This window comes from Sinocyclocheilus grahami, unplaced genomic scaffold (genome assembly GCF_001515645.1).
Source record: "Sinocyclocheilus grahami isolate Dianchi unplaced genomic scaffold, SAMN03320097.WGS_v1.1 scaffold901.1, whole genome shotgun sequence".
Classification (NCBI taxonomy): domain Eukaryota; kingdom Metazoa; phylum Chordata; class Actinopteri; order Cypriniformes; family Cyprinidae; genus Sinocyclocheilus; species Sinocyclocheilus grahami.
The window spans coordinates 873,223-884,518 of NW_015506080.1; the positions used below are offsets into that span (position 1 = coordinate 873,223).

The window sequence follows — 11,296 nt, forward strand, 5'->3', positions numbered from 1 at the left end:
TATATATATATATATATATATATATATATATATGAAAAAGTAAATAATTCAAAATTATGTTTCCTCGTTCTTCATAAGAAAGGTCATCATAAAGCCATTGCTCACATTTTTCACTGTGTAGAGCTCTGTATGTATGTCTTTGTGTGTACATGTTCAAAACAATACCTGTGAACACAAGACTGACTTCACACAGTTCCTCTTGAGGTACACGGAAGTTAAATGACTCGTTGTAGCAGGGGTCAATGGTGCCCCTCATACAGGATGTTTTCTTAGTCTTCATCAACTTAAGACCTGTCACCAACTGCACCTTAACAAAAGGATCTGCATATAGAGAAGAAACAACTGGGTTAAAGTTAACATGAATTGCTTTCTGAAACAAATTTTGTTTTTGTGATGTAGCATATGTCTCAGTGAAACAGGATACTCTTTGGGGGAAAATCTGGGCAGGACTTGATTTTATTCATCAGGAACTGATTAAAACATGGAGCAAGACCAATAGCGAATTTGCTAAAACAAAGACTAAATAGCTATTTGACTATTGGTTAACTTTATCACATGGCATGTGTGGCCAAAGTGATGTCAGCAGAAAAGGAAAGCTGTTTCAGAGACAATGCAAGTTATTCCATCACAAAGACAATTACTTTGCATACTTCTGCATAGATTTCTGTGGTCATTGAAGCTCTGCTATAAGTTCTCTGAAATTTTAGAGAGTGGAATGAGGAAAACACACTGAAACACATTTACCTGAACCTTGGCACATGTCTGTCTGAAGCAGCTGCTTTGCTCGGATGATGTCCACATTTAACCTGCCAGCACTGGGCAGGTAGTTTAAGGACAGAAGAAGCTCACCAAGCTCAACCTCATTCTGAAAACCAGCACAATGAGAAAATCAATGTCTTGATAATGATGTCAACAAATGAACACGTTGTGCATGTTTTTAAGTGTCAAAGACTGGAATTAAAGCTGTAATGTTAGAGTAATGCTACAATGAAAGCATTTGTACATGAAAAAGTATCTGGTTTCATCTAATAGTTTCCTGACAAATACTTCAGGTTAATATAATTTGAAACAGAGACAAATACACTACCATTCAAAAGTTTGGTGTCAGGTTTTTTCCTCATTCCACTCTCTAAAATTTTTTTTTTTTTGAATGAATGAATTGAGTGCTTTTATTTAGCATTGATACATTAAACTGATCATAGAAACTGATTAAACTTGAAGGTGACAGTAAAAACCTTTATAATGTTTCAAAAGATTTATATTTCAAATAAGTGCTGTTTTTTTTTTTTTTAACTTTCTAGTCATCAAAGAATCCTGAAAAAAAAATCATTACATTTAATACAAAAATATTAAGCAACTGTTTTCAACATTGATAATAAAAAGAAATGAAAGGTGAAATGAAAGTTTAAAGGTAATTAAAGTTTCTTAAGAAGCAAATCAGCATATCATAATAATTTCAGAAGGATCGTGTGACACTGAAGACTGCAGCAATGGTGAATGCTGAAAATTTGGCTTTGCCATTGCAGGAACAATTTACATTTTATTATGTAAATTTAATACATTTATTATATAAAAATAGAAAACAGTAATTTTAACTTGTAATAATATTTCACAATATTACTGTTTTAACTGCATTTGTGATCAAATAAACACAGCCTTGGTGGGCAGAAAAAAAATATTTTAAAGTATGGCTGCAATGATTTCACAGTTTGCTAAATAATTTAATTTAGTTTTATGTGACCTAACTTCTCAGTCATTGTGCAAGTGCCACACCTAAAATGACTGAAAAAGTAATAATGTGACTCAGGCAAGTGGTATTACCTGAGAGCTGGGCACCAGGGCCTTCCACCAGTGTCCTCCCTTCACTAGATCAACCTCACTAAGGGGAAGAGACACTTTCCCGATGACACAGTGCCGTGAAAACTTGTCAAAGTCGACCAGAGAGAGCAGTAGGGTGCGTCTCTGGGCTTCTGGGAAGGGGACCTCAAAAGTGAAGCGCTCTTCAAAAACTGGGTTCTGGGTCTTGCGTTTAACGCCGGTCTGCCTGGAGTTCTTGTGGTCGGGCAGTAGGCTCATCTTCACGTAGGGGTTCGAGTGGGCCATGTCTTGTCGAGCACCATCGCATGTTACGGGAGGGGGCAGGTCCCGGGCCTCAATAACTCGCACGATGAGGTGGGCGTTGATGAGATCGTACTGTGTGCTGAAGTGCAGCATGCCCAGTTGGTACCGCACCAGGATCTCTTCATCCGTCAGAGAGTCAACATCATCGCTGCATGAGTCCAGAGAATACAGACGAGGCTCCAGTTTGTGGAAGTAGTCATCGGGTGGTGTCGGAGGCTTACGCAGAGGCTGCACCACTTCCTTTCGGGGTCCCATGGCCCAAAATTCAATCGGCTTTACATCCACCATGGGGGAGCTTGGCCGTCGTGCATTCAGACCTGTAAAATGGGACAGCCATTAAGCGAAATTGAAGTGATCATTCTAATGCTATTCTGTAAAAATTGAGAGTTAAGTCTGGACTCACTGGTGAGCTGGCCTGCTAGGGTGAAGGTGGATCGGGAAGTTTCTGAGGTGGGTGGCTTGCAGTTTACAGTGGTGTCAGTTTGAGCAGGTGAAGCATGGTTCTCGGCCATGATGTGAGAATTTGTGCCTCTCTCGTCATTGCATTCATTGACACTGGAAGAGATGAGTTTATTAAGCGTTAGTAGCAGTACTGACACATTCCCTGTTGATAATGCCAACATATGTTAACATTTAAAAAATTTGGGGTGTTAATGTTTTTAAAGGAAGTCTCTTATGCTCACCAAGGCTGCATTTATTTGACCAGAAATACAGTAAAAATATATTGTGAAATATTATTACAATTTACTGTTTTTCAGGATTCTTTGATGCCTAGAACAGCATTGTAGTAGACGAGTTCGTATAAACCAGACTTTGACTCGTCCATCTCAAGTTGAGCCCAAGACCAAATTAGTTGACACCAGCTCATGGAGTCAGACTCCAGGTCGAGTCCAAACGCTTCTAAAAATAAGGTCTTGAACTCAGATTTCAGTCTACAAAACATTTGGAAGTGGGAATAAACTTTTGCATAGCAATCCTATTAGGATATTAATTCATACACTGTTAAAAATATGACAAGAAGCAGGGTTTCCAATGACCTGACCTGTGGCCTGATAATAAATATAAGCAGGCAAATAAATCATAGGCTAAAAATCATAGGCTATAGACTTAAAAAAAAAAATAGAACCATTTGGCATGAACTGAAAAACAACAGTAAAAAACATCTTACAATCCAGCGCTCAAATTTGTTGTCCATATCTGACACTGTGACTGAATCCACTTCTTAATGAATGTGCAATCACATTATTGCCCAATATTGTGCTATATTTGTTGCAACATCCTCTTCTAATCTGGTTGTTTTCCAACTACAGAGGTAAATATTCTGTGTGGGATATCTTTGTGCAGGCCTGATTCCGAGTCATCCCTTGGGGATCATCAAGGACCCTTTGTGTCCATGACTACAGCTCAGAGGGAGAAAGTTGTCATAGCAACGGACGATTCTAAAACAAATGGCCTTAGGAGCAATCCGAGGCAATGAGAGTGGCCGGGCTTATAGGGTGAGGTATATGTCATGACTGTACAATCACAATCTGGAAGAACATGTTCTATTCTGTTAAAGAAGCATGCCTCGCATTTCCAATATGTTATGAATTGAACACTATGATTACATTGTTCCTGGAAGCTCATAATCAAAAGCCTTGCAACTCATCCAGCCATTTGGTCCCTGTTTTTGGTTTTAAACAAACATTCAATTCCCACTCAGCATGATCTCAGTCAAACCAGCATAAGTCAGTAGTCTCTGGTGACCACATCAACTCCATTCTTTAAACAAGTGTGAGTGACGTTTCACAACAGGAAACTGCTAGTTGGTAATAATGCATATTACAAAATGGAAAAATAGGCATCTATGGCCACCTTTGTTTAGTCCTGGTAAAAATCATTGAACGATGTCATTAAAAAGATGCTTAAAAAAGCTTGACAGCATTCAAATAAATTATCCCTGCTAATATATGAATCGCGTCTCCATTTAAATCATATTACCCTTGCTGATCCTGCATGGGAACACAAATAGCTCCACACCCCAGTCATTAAGAGCTTGAGTAACAGTGAATAGAAAAACAGTTTCCTAGAACATCTCAGGAAAGCCATCCGTTACATCAATATCACTTCCATTAGCCCGCAAATCCAATGACTATAACTAGAGATACATGATTTACTGCTCTGTTAACAGTAGTTAAAATTCAAATTAAGCAGGTTGATTGCAATTTTAAGCAGTCATAAGAAGCTTACACTCAGCAGACGTACAGCATATCACACCTTCAATGTGATTTTTAGAATTAGAATCATACTTTTTTTATATGCATACCTTTTTAGTATAACATATGAACCAGAAGCTATATCAACAGTGCATTTTAAGATATCTGACTGTTCAGAACAGTATACTACCATACTACTCCTATATATAAAGTATACAGTATGTAAGGAATAATTGACTCTGGTTTTGGTTATTGTGCTGTTGTAAGACCGCTGAAATAACAGAAATCATTTGGCGAAGTGATATGGACATGTAATGCGGTCCAGAGCATGCCTGGAACTACGTTCACTGTGCATTTCCCTGAAAATAACTGCACACCTTTGAATATTCGTCAGCCAATCAGATTCAAGCATTCAATGGCCCAGTAGTATAAATATAAATAATATATGAGATGATTTTTGAAATGATAGCCGGATACCACATGCTGAATTAAACATGAAATGTCAATGTTACAGTAGTGTAATATATCACTGTTGGCATACTATGGCATTCCATTCTAGAATACTTCTACAAAATACTGTACTTATTAACTTGCAGTTGACTTGATAACTGGACGTTGTGAACAGCTGACTTAAACATGCAATATAATGAGGTAATTTGACAACAATCAGCTATTGTTTATAGACTAACGTTCAAAGGTTAGGTCAGGAATTAATACTTTTATTCAGCAAGGGTGCATTAAATTGATGAAAAGTGATAATAAAGATATTTATAATGTTACAAAATATTTATATTTCAATCTATGTTTTTCCCCCCAACTTTTTATCAAAGACTCTTGAAAATAATCTATCATGGTTTCTACAAAAATAATAAGCAGCACAACAATGATAATAATAAGATATGTTTCCTGAGCACCAAACAGTATATTAGAATGATTTCTGATGGATCATGTGACACTAATGCTTTGCCATTACGGGAATAAGTTACATTTAAAAAAATATTACAACAGTTAAATTGTAATAATATTTTACAATATTGCAGTATTTTCAATCAATTAAATGGAGCCTTAGTGAGCATGAGAGAATTAAAATATTACCAACCCAATACTTTTGGTAGTGCATAATATAGATAATAAAAAATAGTAGGCATTTATGCAGTTCATACTGTAAAGTATTCAATAAGCAGGAGGCTAGTTTTCCATTCCAAACATAACCAGAACACACAATCCATCATCAAAAACAAGCCTTTGACAGATGGTGCCTTTGGGATTGTCTTGAGATTTGTTCAGTAACACTGTGTATTCAATCTGTCTCAATCTGAGTCTGACTGTTATGATGAGAGAGTAGACAGATGAGATGAATGATGAATTGTTATGGGTTATTTGTGATGTGTGAGCATTGTTTGTGGGTTGTATGAGGTTTGAACGGGTGTGTACTCACAGCCATGATGGAGTCTGAGCCGGAAAAGGCCCCAGAATCTCCACCTCTTCATCAGTGGGCTGACAGCAGCTGCACTCCCAGCACCACTGCCAACAGGAGCGGCAGGACCAGCGACACAACAGGAAGTCAGACAGTCTGGACAGAAGACCCTGAGAGCAAGGGACACAAAGAGACTCTCCAGTAAAGAGTGACAGACTGACCTGCATTGGAAGCAGACTATACATACATGGCATATTATGATGATAAAAATGGTAATGAATAATCAGTGCTTAAAGGATTTTTTTTGTAATTCTCTAGTCAACTGCAGCTTGAAGCCAAAAAGTCTAAATGTAGCATAAGCCCCAGAGAGATTTTTACATCTCTAGTGAGACTAGCTATTCTAACTATTCTAGTGGGACTTTGTAGTAAACTAATCAAGTCAGTGCCAATCCACCAAAAATCAAGTGATTTCATTAAGATATGTAGACTACCAATAGTTTTTAAAGAAAATGTATTCTGCATGGATGCATTAAATGGATCAAAAGTGACAGTAAGTGCATTTATAATTTTAGAAAAGATTCCTATTTCAAATAAATGTTGTTCTTTTGAACTTTCTATTCATCAAAGAATCAACAAAAATATTAAGCAGCACAAGTGTTTTCAGTATTGATAATTATGGGAAATATTGAAAAGCAAATCATCATATTATAATGATTTCTGAAGGATCATGTGACAGTGAAGACTGGTGTAATGACTGCTGAAAATTCAGCTTTGCCATCACACAAATAAATATGTCACGAATCCGGTCCATGAACTTCCAATTTCATTGACTCTCGCACTACACACTTAACAGTTAAAAATGTATTGAATTAGTAATGATAATTCACTGTTTTACTGTACTGACTTCTTTCGGAAAAAAAATTTAACAGTAGTGTGAACAATTTTCTGTCCCATGGTGACATGTTTCCAATTGAAACAGGAAGGTGGGCAGGACATACATCACTTAGTCACTCAATGTGATCGTTAGACCAGAACTGACGCCAGATGTTTGGATAGAAGTCCTTTATGAAAGAGATATTAGTCTTTTTACAACACAACTTGCTTCTCTTTGATTTAGACTGACTGACACAACAAATTCATAAGGATTATTCGCTCCAAAAAGCCAAGTCACTCTCACTTCCGCTGAGCTGAATATGTGCCTAGTTGGATAAATAATGAATGACTTGAGACAAGATGTTGATGGTTAAAAAAAAAACATCCAGCTGAAAAGATAGAAGGGAAAGGTCAAGATACAACTCTGATTTTTTTCCCCCTTTATGGATGGATGCAAGTATATGTTTGACAGCTTTTAATGGTCTGAAAGGTCTGTGGGTGTCAAGCATCTTACATAATTTCTCACTTTTTCACATGCATGAAGGATCTCGGAGCTGCTAGAAAAATACAATAGCCATTTTTTCTACATCATCGTTACCCCCTTTATGGATGGATGCAAGTATATGTTTGACAGCTTTTAATGGTCTGAAAGGTCTGTGGGTGTCAAGCATCTTACATAATTTCTCACTTTTTCACATGCATGAAGGATCTCGAAGCTGCTAGAAAAATACAATAGCCATTTTTTCTACATCATCGTTAATGAACAGATACGAGAAAATAGGAGATTTCTGTACATACCTCATTGATGGGTTCCAACTGCCCTTTTTCAAAGTTTGAGTGCAGCAGAGGGTCGAGGTTACATACAGGAAAGAGAAAAAAATTAATAATGAGAGGACAGGTGTCTTTACTGAAAGCTTTCACTTTTGTGTTCAAATAAAAATACAAAATTTTAAGAATTAACATCATTGAAACCTGTTAGCAATCCCTATTTGTCGTTTCAGCCACACTAAAATCATCTGACCGATTGGGCCAGTGCTGCTTCCTTAAGAAAGTTTATCATTCTCATGTGTCTTAAGGCTTGTCATTGTCAGTTTAAACGTTAATTGATTTTAAGATATTCAAGCACAAGACGGCGCGAAAGAGATCTCAATGCGGAACTCTGCTAACACACGACGTAACAGTTACGTAATGTATTGGTACTTTTTGGTAATTTCATGACTTACCAATTGACAATGTAACTACGACGTCGCATGTCCGTAATTTCATTACCATCAAATTACCAACTCACAACGGTGTCAGTACGTCCTCCTAACATTGTAAGATTACCTAGGACGGTCCAGATACGTAATCTATTCATAATATATTGTTAATTTATTAATTATTAATATATTATTAATTTGTAATATATTTAGGTAATTTCATGACTTACTGGCACCGTAACTGCAACGTCGCATGGACGTAATTTCACTACCATCATTTAGATGTTCTTTATATGCTCTTATTACCAGAAAATTGCTATTTCAAATGTGTAATTAGACGCAAGATTTAAATTTCCCTTAAGATAATTTGTTTCTTTTCATCAAGTCTTTTAATAGTGACGTGATATACAGCGTGCGCGCCTCCACAAATGACACACGTGACACACCGCACGCACGCACAGTATAATGTTGACAGGAATGGAAAATTGTTGAAATGGCTGAGCTAAGATGAAAAAAAAAAAACTAGAGAGACGTGATCCTCTGCTGCCATCTACTGGTTATAATGGCAATTCATGTCATTTTCATCTTAAGAGTCTTTGTTTTCCGCCAGGAGACACATTTTTGGCACATTTTTTCATGTCATCTTCATAAATGAATTTTACTGCACAGATGTAGAGTTGAGAAATAATAAAGGCTTTAAAATATTATAAGTGTTTTAATAATGTGTTCATGACTATGAAGGTCGGTAATTGATTATCAAGAATACCATTATGATGTTGTTTATGAGACAGCATCGCTAGGTAGCTAACATTAGCCTAAACAGTTACTATAGTGTTTAATTGTCAGCATTTAAATGTACAATTGCGTGTCTAGGTAGCCTACACTCCTGGGTTCATAGATATATGTATAATAGGTAGATGCCACATTCGACTGCTCTTAGCATGTAGACGCGTCCGCCATATTGTAATGGTCAACTTGACGCCATTCACCATAATAATCTATGGATATTCGAAGATGCCACAATCTTGCACAGCCGATGGTTGTAAAAAACGCCGGGATAACCTTTCACAGGCAAGAATGTGTTGGATTGTGTTTTTTTTTTAATCCCGGCGTTTTATATAACCATCGGCTGTTCATTCATTGATTATTATGGTGAATGACATCAAGTTGACCATTACAATATGGCTGACGGCTTATGTATAGCGGCCCATAGAAGCATCTACATATACATATCTATGCCTGGGATTACCAGGCTCGGCATATGATATCATATGTTGTTAAAATAACATGAAACTGTATGTTAATGCCGCTGTCATTATTTACGGTGTTGCAATTACTTTGTTTCTCAGTTTCTGACAAACACGAGCCAGGAGAGGTTTCTCACTGGAAGTTTACGAGCTGGCAAACAGTTAAGAAAATAACGGATGTGCATTAATATAATAGACTCATGCATTTCTCATATTAAATCAAACAACAAAAGAAAAATTGAGAATCACTCGCTGCTCTTAGCTTCTGTAGCTTTAATGGATATTTGTGTATATTTACATCATATAATAATAGTTTTCACAAGCACTATAAAGTTTATTTGTAACATGCACTTTGTATCTAATGGTCTTCTGAGGGCTCAGCCCCTCTGTGGATAAAATCCTGCAACCGCCCCTGCAGTAAAGACTTTATTTTAAAACTTGATATTATTTTACATTTTGTTTTATATAGTTATAAAAGATTTTTCTTTTAAATAAATGGTTTTATTTTTAACTTCTATTCATCAAAGAATCCTGAAAAAAATATTACGGTTTACACAATAATATTAAGCATACAAGTGCTTTGTCATCATAGGAATAAATTTCATTTGACAAATATATTAAATTATAAAAGTTATTTTAAATTGTAATAATATTTCAGAATACTGTTTTCAACTATTTTTTTTAATAACAGACTTCTTTCAAAAACATTTAACATTTTACTAACACCAAACCTCTGAATAGTAGTATATGTTGCTAAGTCACATGCTAACTGATATAAAAAAAATTTTAATGTTAATGCCACCACCACTAAGTATTGGTCAGACTATAAGGGACAGGGTCTAAAACGCATAGGATTTTATAAGATCAACACATCTGATTGCTTATCCACTCATGCACCCCCAGCCCAGTTATTTAGCCCTTTCTCTCAACACTTGTAAATATCTAGGTTGATTTCTCTCCCATTCCCCACCCCCTGTTCCTGCTCGCAACCACAGCCAAGCTTGCTCCTCATCAGCAGCCCAATGTTGTCTAAGCAATTAGCTGTGGCTGTAACCATGGCAACAGTGATACACGCTTCTGGCACTCCCAGCCCACACCTTGCTGCCGCTGGCTCAGGCACGGATGACGCATTAGGGTCGCTGAGATGAGGAGGGGGGCGACTGTCCCTAGTTCCCACCGGTCCACATGGCCAATTCCAACAACTGTTATTCTCATGCAAGGGGTCTTCAGCACAGTACCATGAATCATAATACAGCATACAAATACACAGCCACAGAGCTTAAACATCAAAAACAAACTGCATTCACACTTCAACCACAAAAAGACGCCACTGAGTCTGTCTGTGTGTCTGTTTTGATTGAAAAGATTAGTAATGGTTTTACTCACATGAATTAAATGAGTTTTTTTTACTTGAAGAGATTACAAGACATTGATTCTGCTAAAAAATACTCTGTAAATATCCTGATACTATATATATAGTATCTTATATCCTGTATAGGATACATCCTGAACACCACAGAAATCAATGTCCATTTAGTTTTTAACACACTTAATATAGGGGGAAAAAACAGTGTCCGTAGACATAGTTTGAATATGAAAACATCAAATCCTTATATTTCATGAATAATAAGATATTAAAGTAAATAAATACACCCAGATAATACATAACTGAAATGGTTTAAGGCCTTGACCAGAAACAATCATGAGACGGAAAAAAAAATCTGATTATGAACAAATGTCCGAAGGAAGACACATACGAAGATGAAAAGTGTAATCCAGAAAGATCCAGATGGAAAAGAGTGTGTGCGGCAGTAGTGAGCGGGACTCACCTGTGTGTACGCCATCCTCCTCTTACTCTCACCCCACTGTCTCACTTCCCATCCAGAGCAACATGTCACTCTCTGGATCCAGATTTACTCAACAAAAAAAGAGAGAAAGTGAAAGAGAGAGAGAAAATCTGTAGATATGAATCGAGTAATGAATTCAAGTCTCTATGAACTTGGTTCCTCCATTCATCCTTACAAAATTTGCTTCAAGAATGATGATGAGCCAAATACAAAACAACAAACAAACCCCATCTCCCTCTCTATCTCCTCTTCCTCCCCATCATCTTCAATCCCACCCACCCAGACACTCCTAATCTCCCTCTCTTTCCTGCCTCCCTCTCCAATCGTGCCTAGTCTTCACAAATGACATGCAAGACAGCCAGCTCTCCCTGGAGAGAGCAGCGCCCTCCTCCCCTCC

General features: G+C 37.0%; 1 protein-coding gene across 1 annotated transcript in view; it reads right to left on the reverse strand.

Annotated features, from left to right (window-relative positions):
- LOC107564007 (synaptotagmin-17-like) overlaps positions 1 to 10,967 on the reverse strand; it is a 36,903-nt gene extending 25,936 nt beyond the window's left edge. Inside the window, exons 1-7 of the mRNA XM_016248996.1 lie at positions 10,882 to 10,967; positions 7,405 to 7,422; positions 5,755 to 5,903; positions 2,525 to 2,676; positions 1,822 to 2,438; positions 745 to 865; positions 166 to 321 (exon numbers count right to left, since the gene is read on the reverse strand). Coding sequence (XP_016104482.1) covers positions 166 to 321; positions 745 to 865; positions 1,822 to 2,438; positions 2,525 to 2,676; positions 5,755 to 5,903; positions 7,405 to 7,422; positions 10,882 to 10,896 — 1,228 coding nt within the window. The 5' untranslated portion in view covers positions 10,897 to 10,967. The remainder of the gene's footprint in view (positions 1 to 165; positions 322 to 744; positions 866 to 1,821; positions 2,439 to 2,524; positions 2,677 to 5,754; positions 5,904 to 7,404; positions 7,423 to 10,881) is intronic.
- Positions 10,968 to 11,296: the final 329 nt, after the last annotated feature.